Genomic DNA, 18,914 nt, shown 5'->3' with positions numbered 1-18,914 from the left:
CAATCATTGACAAACACAGTCCGAATATTCAGCACCGATATTTCAATGCAGTTTGGCATGGAAAAATGTGCCACTGTATCCATAAAAAGGGGCAAAATCACTGCATGTGAGGGAATTGAAATGCCCAATGGCCAATTAATTAAATGCAATGAAAATGAAGCCTACAAATACTTAGGCATTCTGCAGTTGGATAACATCAAGCATGGAGAAGTAAAAACTATTGTCAGGTGAGAATACACCAAAAGAGTTAGGAAAATTTTGAAATCTAAATTTAATGGTGGAAATACAATCAAGGCCATAAATACCTGGGCAATACCAATTATAAGATACACAGCTGGTATAGTTAACTGGACACAGCTGATTTGGACATTTTGGACTGAAAAACCAGGAGACTAATGACAATGCACTACAGTTTACATCCACGTGGTGATACTGATAGATTATACCTGCCCCGAAAATCAGGTGGCAGAGGATTATTACAAGTGAAGCAAACAGTTGAAGAAGAAAAACATGCACTGGCTGATTATTTAAAAGAAAGTCAAGAACATCTATTAATCAAAGTAAAGAACAAAAAACTACTGAAGGCCCAACAGATGAAACAAGAATACAGAAAAGATGTCATAAAATCAAGAATGGAGAGTTGGCAGAACAAAGCACTGCATGGCCAATTTCTGGAAAAAATAAAAGATAAAGTGGACAGTGAACAAACTTGGTTATGGTTAACAACAGGTACATTAAAGAAAGAAACAGAGTCACTAATCCTAGCTGCGCAAGAACAAGCTATCCGCACAAATGTCATTAAGGCCAAAATCAAAAAATCCTCTGATGATGCCAAATGCAGACTTTGCAAAAAAAGCTGATGAAACTGTTGATCACATACTCAGCTGCTGTAAAAAAAATCACGCAGACTGATTATAAATTGCGGCACAATTCAGTAGCACAAATGATCCATTGGAATTTGTGCAAAAATTATAATATTAAAACAGCAACAAACTGTGGCAACATCAGCCTGAAAAAGTCATCGAAAATCAGATGGTCAAGATCTTGTGGGATTTCCGTATACAAACGAACAAAATACTGGCACATAATACACCAGACATCACACTGGTTGAGAAAAATAAGGTCACAATCATAGACATTGCAATACCAGGTGATAGCAGGGTCGCCGAGAAAGAACATGAAAATATCACAAAATACCAGGACTTAAAAATCAAAATTCAATGACTATGGCACAAACCAGTAGTAGTAATTCCAGTGGTAATTGGCACACTGGGTGCTATTCCAAAAGCACTGGAATTACATTTAAAACAGTTAAAAATTGACAAAATCACCATCAGGCCATCAGTCAAATGCAAAAAGCCGGACTGCTTGGATCTGCATACATATGACGAAATTATGTTACAACGTCCTAGGCCCCTGGGTGGGGCCTGACTAGTAACCAATGCCAAATCCGGCGAAACAACTGGCCGCTGTGATACAATTATATCATCATCATCATCATCATCATCATCATCATCATCATATGGATCATCATTTGGAACCCAACGCACCAGATATCACCATTGTTGAGGGCCAAAGCATACAGTTTATTGATATCGCTGTACCAAGAGATGCCAGTCAAAGAAAAAGAATTAGAAAAAATCACAAAATATCGTGACCTGGCCATCGAAACTACACAGCTATGGATGAAACATGTAAAAGTGATACCCATTATCATCGAGGCACTTGGTACCACGTCCAAAAATTTGATAACATACGTCAACAAATTGCAGCTTCTTGCAATAATACCAGCAGAACTGCAAAAAACTGTGTTGCTCGGAACACTGTATATTTTAAGAAGGTACTTGGTTGATATCGAGGACGCTGGCAGCAACTCGTATCAACCATTAGCACCAGTCAATGGTATTTGTGACATATTTTTAAGTTCAGTTGACTAAGTTTTATGTTTAATGAATAAAGTATATAACAAAAATAACAACAATAATAATAAACATTAAAATGAAAGTAATGTTAAGATCATGTATAAGTAAGGTGACCAGATTTTAATATTGGTAAAGAGGGACACCATTGACCTGGGGGGGGGGGGGGTTTGATTAATTTAAAAAAAAAACAGGACTTTTTTAAAATGCCATGGGATGCGGGACAAATTGTTCAAAATCGGGACTGTCCCACCAAAAGCGGGACATCTGGTCACCTTAAATATGTGTGAAGTGTTGGAGAATACGCATATACACTTTTGCCTTATCATTGCCTTTTTCCTGGTTGAGAGAAAACAACAGGTCCTGTCTTTGTGTCCAAGACAGGACTCTGGCCTTGTAGTCATTAAACTAAACTGCCCCTTATCCTTTAAAATAAAATTAGTGTAAAAACTTTACATATCTTCCTTCTCTTTTAAAGCTTAAAAGCAATGCTTGGAAAAACAATACTAATTCATGTAATTAATGTTTTTTTTTGTTGCAGAAATTTTGTCTTTTTACCTTGCTGAAAATTCTTCATAGAATTTGAAGTACCATCTGTGTTATACACTAACTCTTAGAATATCATTTGTATTTGTATTTATTACAACTCATTTGTAATTATTTGCAAAACATGTTCAAAATAGCAGGTATAAATATAAACATGGATATAAATGAAAGTAATGAATGCAAATAGAATACAAATACAAATCATCCCAATCATTTCAAATATGATAACATACATGCAGAACCTACTTGGTTGAAAGTGCTGTGCCAGCTGATGGCTTTCTCATGAATGGTGAACTTTTGGTCTTCAGCAGCCCAGGGATCCAGCTTCCCAACTTTCACTCGATGCAAGGACTGGTTAGGGAAAGTGACCCAATTCTCAATCTCCAGTCCTGTAATCAGCTTTCTATACTTATCAAAAGAAATTTTATCTCCAGCACTGTTGTTAAATGAGACCTTTTTCAAAAAGAGGTGAAACTGAATATGAAAAAAGAATGCAAAAAAAAGAAAGAATGGTTAATGTATAGAGCTATGTGATACCATCTCATTACATAAGAAGCTCACTATTATCTGTATGGAGAAAAATAAAAGCTAAGATCCATTTGAGAATCCCATAATGGCTCTCAACAAGAGAAGTTTTTACACATCCAAATCTGGTGAAGTTTGAAAAAATTGTGACATATAAAGACATTTTGGACACTGAAGGGAAATTAAAATCTAAGCAAGAGCTTGAACATCAGGGTATTAAATTATCAAATACAATTTAGATACAGTGACATGAAAATGTATGGCTTTTATAAAGGACAAAGAGCCTTTAATCAGATATTGTTGAATTTTGATAAAACTAATTAAGAAAATATATAATTTATAAATAGAAGTATTAGCATAAGTATAATCTTTATTGTCATTGTACTTAAATACAATGAAATTGGTTTTTTACTAAATTGGAAAATGGAGGATGAACAAGTAAAAGACACAATGACACAGTGGGCAAAAAACTTTGGATATAATATAGAATTAGAGAAATGGCAAAACCTTCAGTAAAAGTCAAAATATTCTTTTCTATAGCACAACGGCAATGCCATGTGGCTACAAAGGGATTTTTATCTTGAATGATCAAATATAAACTTCTACTTCTAGCTCTTACACTGATTACAAGTTTCTCAATGTATTTACTATTTTGAGCCCATATATCTATTGACTAAAATACTTCTTAGAGAGTTTCTCAACAGGAATACTCAACTTGAGCAAGCCTATCATATGTCTCTTAACAGAAATAAAACTATGAAAAATTGTTTATGTACATGAGTATGTGTTGAAGAGAGAAATGGACAAACCATACATATTGAGTTTATTGTCTCACAAGGAAAGCTAGAAAATAAATCTGATGGGAAGTTCAAAGCAAAAAAGAAAGCCCATTGAAACTACCAAAATAGGTAAAAATAGATAAAGAAGAAACTAGAAGACAATAATTTTTCATCCTTATGAAAGTTGAGAACTACCTATACTAATTTTCTATCTCCATCTCACTAGTGTTTGTGATCTGAAAGTTGTGAAATACTGGATTGGCCATGCAATTCAAGTTCCATTTCTAAAATATTTGATTATTCATAGAATTACCTGCCAAGTCTGCAGATCCTGAAGATTGAATTTTTTCCCATTCATACTTCTCCTATATTGTTGCCCCAACTTCATAGCATGTAAAGCATGTGCCACAACATACACGGCATTGTATATACTGTAACTTTGACTGTTCATCTTCATTTCAAAAAATGCCCCAGGCAGGCTCTCCAATTTCTCCTTTCCTATACAGACATCCTCTATTTCTTCATTCCGAGATAGATTGGGAAACACACAGCCAAATGCTTGTTCCCACACATCTTTGAGAAAACCATCCTCTTTTGAGGAGAAATAGTCTCGTGTCTGAAGAAAATGTTGGAATCCTTCAACTTCATTTGAATAAGCTCCAAAGGTCAGAGCCCCATGGAAGACTTGGATATCCCAGTTTTTCTGATAAAAGAATGATGCAAGACCCATTTGGGAAGCCACAATCCACACCTTACCTTTTGGCTTTACAGAAACAATTTCCATTTCAGGTAGGCGTAACAACCATCTTACATTTAAGAGATTCTCATCATAAAGTATTACAACATTAGCTTTGCTGTTAACAAGAAGATGAAAAGTTTCAACAAGCCACTTCAAAATATCAAAAAAATTGTTGATATAAATTGATCTCAATTGCTCCAAGAAGGCAATGCAGATGCCATGGAGAGAAAACATTGAGAAGATTAGGTGATCAAATGTTCTTCCTCCAAGTCCTTTTATAAGTACCCCAATCCAAGTCCACCTGAAGTGCAAGAGTAATTGAATAATCCCCCTGTATTGAAGTTCTTCACCTGCAACCATGTGGTAGTAGAATGGGCTTTCATTTGGAGAAGAAGCAGTTGGGAACTATGAAAAATATTAGTATAGATAAACAGAAAAACTAGAGAAGAAAAATATGTTTGAGAAAAGAAATTTTCTAAATTAATAATCTTGATAGTTGTACAATAAAATACAAATTAGGTTATGAGGTTGTGTCACATTGTCATAGGCTGTTTCAATTAGTGACCAAATTAACATGCATCCAAATTAATTATACCTCTAGGTCCTGCAATCCATTGCTGTCTGAAAAGACCAATCCAACCCATCTTACCTGTGGAACTTTGTAAGCATCTAAAATATCTACTAAAGAGATTCCAGGATCAATAGACCCAACAACTGATATGAGTTTGTTCAGGATGCCACACTTGTAGTTGGGAACAAATCTGTTCTCATTGGAGAAAAGTTCCATTTTGGCTTGATAGCCAGCATACTTATCATAGATTCTGAAACCCAAGGTAATATTAGGTAAGAGATGGAGGTCTTCATTGATCTTTTTCACAGCAAATATCATTATCAAGATATGATGATAATACTTAGTCAGGATTCTGCAAAGAAAATTAGATGCAGTATGAAATGAAATTATGCATTTAAAAAGGTCAGTAACTTAACCTAGTGGGGGGAAAGTCTTTGAAACTAATAATAATTTCATGTCAACTGATTAATAAATTGAGTTCCATCAAAAAATGCGGTGAGTCCTATGTCAAAGGAAGGGACTGAAAAGTCAAGGGGAAGGGATTATTTCTTATCAGAATCTACTAGCAATGGTTACTTTGTTTCCTTCTAATTTTATTAAAGAACATAGGTTCTAGATAATGGTCCCTTCAGAAAGTACAAGAAAATAAATTTTAAGTTCAAAAATATTATTCAATAGTTGGAAATACTATTTTTAATCAAGCAGCTAATTATAACACATAGAACAGATATAATTAAAGAATATGGCAATAGCAGTAGAAGTAGTACTGTCTTCATAATGAATATTCATCCCAGTTTGACAAAGTTTTTCTCATTTTCTAATATTGCTAAACCTCAAAGCATTATATGGAAATGAGAGAAACCTTGTCCCTATTTTCAAAAATATTTAATTGTTCATCAAAACCTATTCCTTATTCTTCCCATATAATAATGGATGAACTGCAGAGTGAGGATTTTACCCAAAAAAGAACATCGAGAATATGTGGTTCTCCGGTCTGGCTTCCCCTCCTCCTCAGAAAAAAAATATATTTTAGTTCATAAGAATATTACTCCTATATTTAGTTCATAAGAATATTACTCCTGTGCATGGACTGATATAAAATATGCTGCATCTATGATCATTATTCCTTTGGTTCAATGCAATATCACATCTTCTATAGAGTCAATTCTAGAAGCTAATGCTGCAATTCCTTTGGATGGGAGTGTGAGTGGGAAGATTCCCATCTTGTCAGCGTCTAGGAGCATGAAATATTGAATGATTTGTATGATTTTTAAAAAATGATTTAAGGAACATAGGTTCTAGCTGTTGATTTCCTTCACAAAAGTACAAGAAAATAATATTAAGTGACAAATATATCCTTTATACTTTGCTGGAAAATATTATCTTTAATTCCAATAATTAATTATGGCATATAGAAGAGGTACTAAACAATTTTATCTAAATAAGATATAGATTATAGAAAGAAAACAATGACTTACAGAGATTCACCAACAACAGAATGATGGGGATCTTTCTCAAAGGTTCCTACATCTCTAGTTATGAAGACAAAAGAAGTCATGCCACCAATGATTAGATCACCTGGTTGGAAATATTTGTGATCAATTGGGATAGGATCTTGGATGTTGCATTTTATTGGGTGAGACTTGCAAGCCATAGCACTAAGAGAAGGCAATAGAAGTAGAAGAACATTCAATATAATAATAATAATAATCCCATTTTGACACATTTTCTATTGTTGGCATGAAATTCTTAAAGCATCCCTAAAATTGGATAAACTTGAACTGAATCAATTCCTCACATGACTTCCATTCTGTAATGAATATTGGCAGAGAGGTGTTTCTGAGAGATAACTTAGATTATTTCACCTGTCTTTAATTGTAAATCAGCATTTAGTCCCTTTTCTTCCAAGTATAATAATTTGTCAGTTGGAACTTTGGGAATAGCAAAGTTAATAATGGTCTTTTTGATAATTATAACATAAAGAGAAAATTGCAACCTTTACATTTTTATTGAAGTAGTAAGGGTATGTCATCATGAAATGACAGAAAAGTTTTTTGAGACAAGCTGAAATTAATCATGGCAAAGATGGAAGAATTCCTGTTACATTCAAAAGCCAGGCCATCTTTATTCTACCTATGCTAAAAAAAATCAGAATACTTTGCATCTCTTTGCAACAAAGTGTATTGTTCTATTTGCAGCTCCCTTCTCACCTGCAGTAATATCCTAGGACAGTGATGGTTAACCTTTTTGTCCTTGCATGCACATGCTCACACCCATAATGCAATATGCCCCATACCCTACGCATTTGTGCATAACCTCCCCATGCATGCGTGCATGAAACACACACACACACACACACACACACACACACACACACACACACAGAGCCTACTCAGCCTCCTGCACGATGCTGGGGGAGCATTTTTCCCTCCCCAGGCTACAGAGGCTTTCCTTGAGCCTCCAGAAGGCAAAAATTGCCTCCCCTGGGCTTCGGAGGCTCTCCAAAGATCAGAAAAAGGCCCATTTCTGGACTTCTTGAACTTTAGGGGGGTCATTTTGTGCCCTCCCCAGGCTCTGGAGGCTTTTCTCAAGCCTCTGGGAGGGCAAAAGCAGTCTACCCAAGGCTCCAGAGGCCCTCCCTGAAGCCTCCTGGCACCAAAAAGAAGTATGAGGGAGTATGCTGCACTCCCATGCTCCCCCCATGCATGTGTGCATGCCCCCTGCCTCCTGCACATGTGCGCACATCTCCCAGCAGAGACCCAAAAATCAGATGGCCGGCAAGAGGCATGTGTGCATGTGCAGTGGAGCTGACCTATGTGATGGCTCATGTTCCTCAGAGAGGGCTTCACATGCCAGCTGTGGCACACATGCCATAGGTTTGCCATCACAGTCCTAGGAAGTTCTCCTGGGTTTAGTGAGGTGTTTATATAGTATCATTAGGAGAAATGCAGAATAGCAATAGCACTTAGACTTATGTATCACTTTTATACTGCTTTTATAGTGCTCTCTAAGTTGTTTAGAGTCAGCATATTAGCAATAGCAATAGCACTTAGACTTATATGCTGCTTCATAGGGCTTTCAGCCCTCTCTAAGTGTTTGCAGAGTCAGCATATTGCCCCCAACAACAATCCGGGTCCTCATTTTACCCACCTTGGAAGGATGGAAGGCTGAGTCAACCCTGAGCCGGTGAGATTTGAACAGCCGAACTGCAGAATTTCAGTCAGCTGAAGTAGCCTGCAGTCAGTGACGTGCGGTGAGGTTGATACCTGGTGAGGCTCAGCAGGGCAGTGGTCGGCCTTGGCGGGGGGGGGGGGAATTTGCATCGCGGGAGCAACCCGCACATATACATGAAACCGCTGGGTGAGATCATTCGGAGGCACGGGATAAAATACCATCAATACGCGGACGATACGCAGTTCTATCTGTCCGCCCCGTGCCAACTCAATGAAGCGGTGGACATGATGAACTGGGGTCTTGAGGCCGTTAAGGACTGGATGAGAGCTAACAAACTGGTACTCAACCCAGACAAGACCGAGTGGCTGGTGTGTTTCCCTCCCAACAATTTGGCCAACGTTCCATCACTCAGGCTGGGGGGTCAAAATTTATACCCCTCAGACAGGGTCCGCAACTTGGGAGTCCTCCTGGACCCACAGCTGACTTTTGACCATCATTTGTCAGCTGTGACCAGGGGGGCATTTGCCCAGGTTCGCCTGGTGCGCCAGTTGCAGCCCTACCTGAATCGGGAGGCCTTCACAACAGTCACTCGAGCCCTTGTGATCTCCAGGCTGGAATACTGCAATGTGCTCTACATGGGGCTGCCCTTGAAGAGCATCCGGCGACTTCAGCTAGTCCAGAATGCGGCCGCGTGAGTGATCGTGGGCGCAAGAGCCAAGGTGGCGCAGTGGTTAAAAGCAGCACTGCAGGCTACTGCTAGATCAGCAGGTCAGCGGTTCAAATCTCACCGGCTCAGGGTTGACTCAGCCTTCCATCCTTCCGAGGTGGGTAAAATGAGGACCCAGATTGTTGGGGGCAATATGCTGACTCTCTGTAAACCGCTTAGAGAGGCCTGAAAGGCCTATGAAGCGGTATATAAGTCTACTGCTATTGCTATTGCTATTGCACCACGGTTCTCCCACATAACACCAATCCTCCGTGAGCTCTGCTGGCTACCTGTTGATCTCCGGGTGCGCTTCAAGGTGCTACTCACCATTCATAAAGCCCTCCATGGTAGTGGATCTGACTATTTGAGAGACCGCCTTCTGCCAATTACCTCCCTCCGTCCCATCAGATTGCATAGAGTAGGCCTCCTCCGAATTCCATCCGCCAGTCAGTGCCGACTGGCGACTACGCGGAGGAGAGCCTTCTCAGTTGCAGCTCCGACGCTTTGGAACGATCTCCCCGTGGAGATTCACACCCTCACCACCATCCAGACCTTCCGCACAGCCCTCAAGATCTGGCTATCCCGTCAGGCCTGGGGATAAGACCCTAACCTTGCCCCACCCGAATGCTGAATGAATGTTGTGTTTTACTGGTTTATTTTTTTATTCATATTTTTTCTTGTGTTTTGTCTTGAACTCCCTTCCTATTAATTGTAAGCCGCCCTGAGTCCCCTCAGGGAAAAGGGCGGCCTATAAATGTTAAATAAATGGAAAAAAAAAGAAATGAAATGAATGGTGGCTCCCGCGATGCAAAGTGCCCTGCTGCCCCCCTGCTGTCCCGGCCTGCGTCCGCTGCTTCTCCAAGCTCCGCCTCTGGAAGTTCCAGATCGCCTCTGGGGGAAGGCTGAGTGAAAAATGGAGCGAAGCTTCTCTGCGGCCTCCCGGCGCTGCCCAGAGGCTCTTGCAGGAGCACGTGTCAGCAGCCGGCAGGCTGGAGCGGCCCCGGCTGTGAGACAAGGGAGCACTTAAAGTAGCCGCTGCCGCTGCTGCTACCGCCACCACCGCCCCGCCGTAGTAGCTTCACTACTTGCTTTCGGCTGTCATTGAAACGGAGAGGGGGAGGCATGGTATTTGGGAGGGGAAGTCTTAAGTACAGGAATGATTGTTAAAAGGGAGTTTTGTTCTCACCATCTACTGCACATGCTGGAAATAGTGAATGTGCATGCCAAGGCCAACTGTCCGACATACCAGCCTGATGATGCTTTTGAAGTTGTCTCCCACATGACACCTGTGGGGTGTATGGATTGGGCTATGGGATGGGTTTACCAAGGGGAGGGGGTTGGGTCACATATTGATATCTATGATTACGCACGCTTTTGCCTCAGATCTTGCTTTGCTTAGCTGCTATCTATTCATAACCAATAAAAGTACTCTTAATTCTGCAAAATGGAGTTAAGTGGTTTCTTTCTTGGTTGCTGAGGGAGGCTGACTTAATATTAAGCAAGATCTCAGTTTCACATTCATCCCAGAGCTAACACCTTCCGAGGGAAGTATAAAAAACCCCAAACTTTCAAAAGAATGTCCCGCCCAGGAAGCAACTAGGAAGACAACATGGGGGCTGCTGCATCCTCGTGCCCTTTGGAAACAGAGCGAATGGTTGGACTAAACTTGGAAGAATGATCCGTCCGCCCCAGGTGGTCGTTGGGAGTGGGACAGAAGTATGACCCTGAGGAAATTTCGGCTGGAGTTACCACAAGGCGATATCGGCGACCAGCAACTGCTTGGCAGGATGCAGATGAGGAGAACCTTATGATGTCCCAGGCTATGAAACTCTTTGAAGAGGCTTGGGAGAGGCAATGCTTACGTGAGAGCAGTCCTGAAAGAGAAGCTGATCTCCTAGAAACAGAGGAGAGAACTGCAGAGGTCCTGTTTGGCCCAGAGGGAGCCCTGGGGGAGACAGTGGAGCTCATCAGGTTGGAGAAGCCCCAGCCCCAGCAGCTGCGAGAGCCCTTCCAAGAGGGGGAGGGGACCCCCACAGATGTCAGATGGCTAAAGTTCCTTCACAAATTTGGTGGGGAATCAAAAGACCTGGGATTTTTTTTCCTGGTTCAGATCTGGAATTTCATGCAACATTTCAGAGAGAACCTCCCCACAGAAAAAACCAAGATAAGAGTTGTTACCATGGCACTGGAGAACAAGGCAGCAGCTTGGATGGTTGCCCTGCAAAATGATGACTCCCCCCTACTGAGAGACTATAATAGATTTATGGCTGCCCTGAGGAAACACTTTGATGATCTGCTCATAGAGCGGAAGGCTAGAACCAGAATGAAAATCCTTACCCAGGGAAATATTCAGCCCAGTTGCTGAATATATACAAATGTTTCATGAATTGTCTATTTATATGTGGGGGTGATCCGAAGAGGCTCTGATGGACAGCTTCATGGACGGTTTAAACAAAGATATATACCAGAACTGTGTAAACAGGGGGGCCCCCGCAGCTTGCAACACTGGTATGAATTGGCAGCGGACGTGGAAATTGATTTAGCCAGAGACAAGTACCGTGAGGTCAGTGAGAAAGATAAGACTCTCCCAAACCCTCCCAAGGAGCTCCAAAAGGAGGGAAAAGTTGGTCTGCAAGCAAGCCCCAGTCGATCACCTGTTTCCATTGCGGGAAGGAGGAGCACCAAGCAGCAAACTGCCGCACCAAGATGGGCCCAAAGCCCCCTGCCTGGGAAGGGAAAGAAAGCCAGATAAACAGCCTGGGAAGAGAAGGGATACTGCCATGAAAGGGGTGGAGCCTGCTGCGCAATTCCCTCCCACTCCAGGAAAAGAGGAAGCATCCTCCTCATTGGAGGAAAGTGAAACCGAATCTGACGACGGACATCTGGTAAGTTCCCGATCGGGCCCCATGACCATCCCAGTAGAACTTAAAGTGCCCTCTATGGGAGCCCAAGCAAAAATGCTGGCCCTTTTAGATTCGGGTTGCACACATTGCATTGTTAGCCTTGAAGTGGTAGAAAAACTGGGCCTGAAACTGAGAACTTTGAAAGTCCCCATTGCTTTTTGCCAGTTGGACGGGTCGATAGCTGGGGGGAGCCCTGCCCATTTTGTGACTGAACCAATAGACATGTGGATGGGAAATCATCAGGAGACAATACGTTTCATTGTCACACCAGGAATGGACCAGCCTTTCATACTGGGCTTACTCTGGTTACGTAAATGGAACCCACACATCAATTGGAAGAAAGGGTGGTTGCGCATCTGATCTGCTATACCTTCTGAGGGAGAAGGGAGGGCTTCCAGTATTGCTAATGCTGAATCTAACCTAGCAGCCACAGTGCAGGAAAAAATTGACGGGGAGGAGAAAATCCCAAAAGAATATTGGGACCTAAGGGATGTTTTCAGTGAAAAATCCTCTGATAAATTGCCTGTGCAACACTGTGCAACAGATCGCAGCATTGATATCCTCCCAGGGGTAAAACTTCCAAAACCCCAAATTTACTCAATGACCCCCCCCCCGCAAAATGGAAGAATTCCGGATGTTTATTGACAAAAATTACAAAGGGGTCTATTGAACCTGCTAGGCCATGAGTGACCACTCCAGTGTTGTTCAGAGAAAAAAAAGATGGCCCCTTTCGTCTCTATGTTAATTACAAAAATCTTAATGCTGTATGCGTACAAAATGTTTACCCCCTCCCTCTGAAGGACACGTTAGCCCAATTGTGTAAAGGAAAGATCTTCACAAAATTGGACCTAAGAGAGGCCTATTACAGAGTCAGAATTAAAGAGGGAGATGAATGGAAAACTGCTTTCAACTGTCCACTTGGTTGTTTCCAATTCCGAGAACTCGGAGTATATGGGGAAAAGAAGCTTTTGCTGTCAGGTGGGCTTTGATGACCTGGTGACATTTACTTGAAGGGGCTAAACACCCTTTTGAAGTATGGACTGATCATAAAAATTTGGAGGTGTTGAAGACCCCTCAAAAGCTATTTCCTTAACAAAGGCAGTGGGCGCAATATTTCAACTTCATCCTCAAGTACATCCCATGAGGGAAGAACTTCATGGCTGATGCTTCATCGAGACTTCCACAATAGAACAGCTCGAAGCTGAGCGGAGTTCACCCAGTCATCACACCGAAAAGTCTTGCTTCCCCGGTGGTTACAAGAAGCTGAAACAATTCGAATTTGGAGGTCACAACAGACCTCATCTGCAAACTCAAGGAAGGCCTTGAGTCCAATGACTGGTTCAAGGAACATTCAAATGAATGTACTATGAAGGATGGACTGTGTCAGCTTCTGCCTTGCTGTTGCTTCAGCTGCCATGAAACGGGGAGGGAGGGCTGGTATTTGGGAGGGGTTAATTGAAGTGCTGGAGGAGTCTTCTAGGATGTTCGAGATGCTCGGATGGCGCATGCGTGAGACCTTCCCGCGTAGAATAACGGCCTCGACATTCCATCTTCGTGATGCCTTTTGAAGTTATCTCACACCTGACACTTGAAGGACTTATGATTGGCCTGGAGCTATGATCCTAAGGGGTGGGGAATGGGCTATTCTATATATCAATTGCTTTTGCGCCTAATTAAGTAGACTTTGCTTCGCAACTGCTTGCTTACCATTTATAATTAGTAAAAGTACTTTGGATTTCCTTCCCATGGAGTCTCTTAGTCTTTCTTTCCTAATTATGTAATGGAGTGATGCTGACAGACTGGCTTGGGTAGGAGCTAAATTGTATGTTCCTGCTAGCCTGAAAACTTTTGTTCTTCAGCGGGCTCATGATTCCCAGATGGCAGGCCATTTTGGTTTTGTAAAGACTCTACATCTAGTTAAGAGGCAATTTTGGTGGCCTTCATTGAAAAAATACATTGAGTCCTACGTAGCCAGTTGTCCCATATGTACTGCCACGAAGCGTCCACCAGAAAAACCCCAAGGCCTTCTCCAAGGTGTGGCCCATCCTGAGGCCCCGTGGAAGGAGATATTAATGGATTTCTGTTCTGTACCCCCTTCTCCTCTCGTTCAAAGATGACAGGCAGACAAACTTAAAAGGGAAGAACTTTATCAGTTCTCGGCTCAGACTAGCTGCGAGCCCAAAAATAAACATAAACAAAGTCTCTGACAAGAGATAACAGAATGCAAAACAAAACTCTTACGGCAAATCCAGGTGTCCACAAAGAAAGCAAAGCACTTCTCCAAGTGTCTCGCACAAATAAACCATGACCTAGGATCAATGAACATTGAATGTTGACTCCTGCAACCAGGGCGTGGCACCATCTGTCCTTTTATCACCAGAAGACCCACTAACGAGCCCCAGCTGCATTGTAATCTTGCATCCTGAAAAGACTCACATGAAATGTCTGCTGAGTCACAACACTATCCCCCACCGCAGGGCCCTTTCCCCGGGTTCCGAAGGTCTGGATGCGGTCGGAATGACGTGTCCACAAGATGACCCGCACCCATTTCCTCTGGTGCCTTTTTCAGGAGTCCCAAACCTCTGCAGGAATAGACCCCTTGAATTGGAACTCCTTAGGTATCCAGTGGCCACCATGTTTCCTCCCACCCTTCATGGTTTCGACACCCCGTCCAGGGTCCTTCACCCTCTGAAAGGCCGACCCACCAGCCCCCCTACCATCGGAGGTTGATGGCTGCTCTACCAGCTTCGGTTGAGCCTTAACACCCAGTCCAGGGTCCTCCACCCTCTGCAAGGCCAACCCACCAGCCCCCCTACCGTCGGAGGTTGACGGCCGCTCTACCAGCTTCGGCCGAACCTTAACACCCTGTCCAGGGTCCTCCACCCTCTGCAAGGCCGACCCACCAGCCCCCGTACTGTCGGAGGTGGACGGCAGCTCTACCAGCTTCGGCCAAGCCCTAACACCCTGTTCAGGGTCCTCCACCTCCTCCAAGGCCAACCCACATGACCCCTCGCCGTTGGAGTCCGGTGGCAGCTCCAACGACTCCTGTCAAGCCACCACGCAATCCCCTCCCACAGAGCCCTTCCCCTGGTTTCGATGATCAGGCCCAGAAGGGTTGGTGATGGCCTCCATGGAACACGGTCCAAGACACTGGTACCCCGCCGGGAACCTAGAAACAAAGTCCAGTGCTGCAGGGACTGGAATCGACAAAGGCTGGAATCTTGGCGGAGTTCTCCTTGCAGACCCTGGCCCATTGGCACTGGGCACATGACTCCACGCACCTCCACATGTCATTTTTCAGATGGGGCCACCAAAATTGATGGGAGGCCAGACACAACATCTGAAAAAAAAACCAATGTCTTGATGCAGACGCACAATGAACCTGCGAGAGCACCCATCAACGGATGTGCCCTGCAGGAACATAGAGCTGGCCCTGACACTTCAAAAGATCCCCTTCCAAAGTCCATGGTGACACCGGCCCCACTTCCGCCTTTCATCGCTCCACCCAGTCGTCACCCCACTGCGCATCCCACATCAGACACTGCTTGCTCACGGGATGACAAACGGCAGCACAGGATGCAACAGGTAGAACAGTCCGAGGTGGAAGTGAGTTCGCAGGGTCAGAGTTCTTTACTTTACTCGGCAGGACATCTGCCCTGGGACTCCACACACCCCGAATGCACACTACCTTGTGCGAATGGGGTATCACGGCTGCACAAACATGGTGGTTGTCCGACATAATAATGCATTGCTGAGGGATGGCTGCAGTCCGTGCAACTCTTCTGTTCTTCTTGGGGCAACTCCCTGCCAAGTGTCCAAGATCCCCACAGTAGAAGCACAATCCCTCAGCACGTCGTCTGTCCATCTCTGTCCGTGACATTCAAGGTCTGACAGCACCCAACTCCATGGGCTCCTCCCAGTCCACTGCAGTCCCTTGCTGAACCGGCATGCTGGTGGTCTCCTGGAATACACGGCGAGGCTTTCACCTCTGCAGCCAGGCATCTATCCAGAGGCACAGGTGAACCAACGCGTCAAACTTTGGTGGCCTGTCCACCCTCACCAGTTCATCCTGCAAGGCCTCAGACAATCCATCCTGGAACATGTCCATTAGAGCTGGTTCATTCCACGTGGAATCCTGGCTACTCAGCCTGAATTCACTAACATAGTCCTGCAATGAACCACTCCCCTGCTGCAGTGACTTCAGACTTCTAGCTGATGTTTTCCCCTTGATAGGATCTTCAAACATCCATTTGAAGTACTGACAAAAGCCCTGGAAGTCATCCAACAAAGGACTCGGCTGAGTTAACAAGGGAGTAGCCCAACGGGCAGCTGTGCCTGAGAGCAAACTGATAATAAATCCCACCTTCCACCGGTCAGTGGGAAAGTCCTCCACTCTCAAACTCAGGAACAGTTGGCATTGTCCCAGAAACGCGGCAAACATGGCCAGACTCCCATCATATTTATCTGGCATGGCTCATGGGTACTTCCTCCTTGGCTGGGGGGGGGGGGTTGCAGCTCTCTCTGCAACTCAGTAATTTGGTCCGCCAAAATCGCGATTTGTTGAGCCATTTGCCTATTTTTAGAAATTAATTGCTCCATAATCAATCAAATGGAGGCTTGTCAGGCAGGAGTCAATCTGTTCTGTCCCCCCTTCTCTGCTCGTTCAAAGACGACAGGCAGACAAACTTAAAAGGGAAGAACTTTATCAGTTCTTGGCTCAGACTGGCTGCGAGCCCAAAAATAAACATAAACAAAGTCTCTGACAAGAGATAACAGAAAGCAAAACAAAACTCTTACGGCAAATCCAGGTGTCCACAAAGAAAGCAAAGCACTTATCCAAGTGTCTCCTTGAATCAGGGTTAAAGAAAGCAAATCACTTCTCCAAGTGTCTCTCACAAATAAACCATGACCTAGGATCAATGAACGTTGAACGTTGACTCCTGCAACCAGGGCGTGGCACCATCTGTCCTTTTATCAAGAGAAGACCCACTAACGAGCCCCAGCTGCATTGTAAACTTGCATCCCGGAAAGACTCACAGGAGACGTCTGCTGAGTCACAACAGATTTCATTGTTGAATTACCAGAAAGTCTAGGAAATTTCGTATAGGGTGGTCCAGTTCACCTTCCTCTTCTGGAAGGAAATTCTGAGGTTAATTGGCTCTGTCCAGGGGCTAAGCTCCGCCCACCATCCTCAGACTAACGGTGCTTGTGAACAGACTAATTCTGTTTTGGAACAGTACCTCCGATGTTTCATCAATTATCAGCAGGATAATTGGGCTGAGCTGTTACCACATGCTGAGGTGGCATACAAAAACTCTGTGCACAGCAGTACTGGTTTCACCCCTTTTAGAATTGCCAGCTTGAATGAGAAATAGTGCATCCATATCTGGGTATTTCAAAACTGGTTCAGCTGCAAAGAGTTGCTTCAGTTTTTCGAACGCAGCTTGACATTCCATAGTCCAATTCAATGGCTTACCTGGTCTGGGTTGGCCTCCATTTTTGACTTTAGGAGATTTGTAATGGGCAGAGCAATGCTGGTGAATGAGGGAATAAATTGACGATAATAGGACTTTGAACCTATTCTGGAATTACCCCAAGAAAAAACACAAATTTTGTCCTTCTCCGAGTGGACTGACCAGCTCCACCAAATTTGGCCCATGACCTGCAAAGCATTAGAAGCTGCTCACCGGACACACAAGAAACAGGCCGACAAAAAGAGGGTGAAGCAAAGGGAGTATAAAGTACGAGATCAAGTATTTTTATCTACCAAGTTTCCTCATACCACCCAGAAGTCAAAGAAATTGGGGCTGAAGTACGTTGGTCCGTTTCCTATTGTGAAAATCATTAATCCCGTTTCTGTACAATTGGAATTACCAAAGCATCTTAACCGGATTTATCCTATGTTTCATGTGAATCTCTTGAAACCTGAGCACACTTTTCGTGTGACCCTACCTGCACCCCTTGCCCCTCTTCTCATTGAAGGAGAACAACATTTTGAGATTAAGGAAATCTTGGACTCCAGGAAACATAGGAATCAAATTAAGCATTTAGTTACCTGGAAACATTTTCCACCTCCCAAGATGAGTGGGTTGATAAATCCCATGTTAGGGCTCCTAAACTCCTGCGGAAGTTCTACTCTAAGTACCCTGATAAACCCTGATCTTAATTGACTTGTACATTTCTTTTATTGTCTTGTTCCTATTTTTTTTCTCCTTACAGGGATGACTTCTTTTCCTGAAGGAGGGCCAGATGTCAGCCTCTGCTTCACTACTTGCTTTCGGCTGTCATTGAAATGGGGGGGGGGGGGCATGGTATTTGGGAGGGGAAGTCTTAAGTACAGGAGTGATTGTTAAAAAGGAGTTTTGTTCTCACCATCTACTGTGCATGCTGGAGATAGTGAATGTGCCCTCCAAGGCCAACTGTCTGGCATATCAACCTGATGATGCTTTTTGAAGATGGAACCCACATGACACCTGAAGGTTGTGTGGATTGGACTGTGGGATGGGGTTACCAGGGGGAGGGGATTGGGTCACATATTGATATCTATGATTATGCGTGCTTTTGCCTCAGATCTTGCTTTGCTTAGATGCTATCTACTCATAACCAGTAAAAGTACTCTGAATTCTGCAAAATTGAGTTAAGTGGTTTCTTTCTTGGTTGCTGAGGGAGCCTGGCTTGATAATATCTTTATCATTTCATTCCAGAGAAAGACTAAAAAACAGAAAATCCTGCCCAAATAATTGCAGATAACTTGGTGTATTTCATGAAAAAGAAAAATATTGACAAAATTTGAAACCATTGGAGGAGCTTCTACAAATGTTAATACTGGCTTTGAAGGTGGTGCCATGTACTGGATAGAGGTCAAGCTTGACTAGAATTTGATCTGGTTGGTGTGTGCACTCCACACATGAGTTGCCCCCTATGACACTTAGTTACAAAATTGAATGGAAATATGTTGTCTAACAACAAATGAGCAGGTAAAATTAGCATCATGCCAGACACTGCAACAGAACTTGACATTAATCCTTAATTCACCAGTTTCAATTGGCGAG

General features: G+C 43.2%; 1 protein-coding gene across 1 annotated transcript in view; it reads right to left on the bottom strand.

Moving 5' to 3' along the window:
• The window catches only part of LOC148046244 (vomeronasal type-2 receptor 26-like), a 41,549-nt gene extending 37,050 nt beyond the window's left edge, over nt 1-4,499 (bottom strand). The window contains exons 1-2 of the mRNA XM_087714607.1: nt 4,083-4,499; nt 2,712-2,939 (exon numbers count right to left, since the gene is read on the bottom strand). Of these exons, the coding sequence (XP_087570733.1) occupies nt 2,712-2,939; nt 4,083-4,499 (645 nt within the window). The remainder of the gene's footprint in view (nt 1-2,711; nt 2,940-4,082) is intronic.
• Nucleotides 4,500-18,914: the final 14,415 nt, after the last annotated feature.

The sequence above is a fragment of the Thamnophis sirtalis genome, unplaced genomic scaffold, assembly GCF_051295495.1.
Source record: "Thamnophis sirtalis isolate CommonGarterSnake01/CBP01778 unplaced genomic scaffold, rThaSir2_p1.2 scaffold_4, whole genome shotgun sequence".
In the NCBI taxonomy this organism is placed as follows: Eukaryota; Metazoa; Chordata; class Lepidosauria; order Squamata; family Natricidae; genus Thamnophis; species Thamnophis sirtalis.
This window is presented reverse-complemented; position numbering and strand designations above follow the sequence as displayed.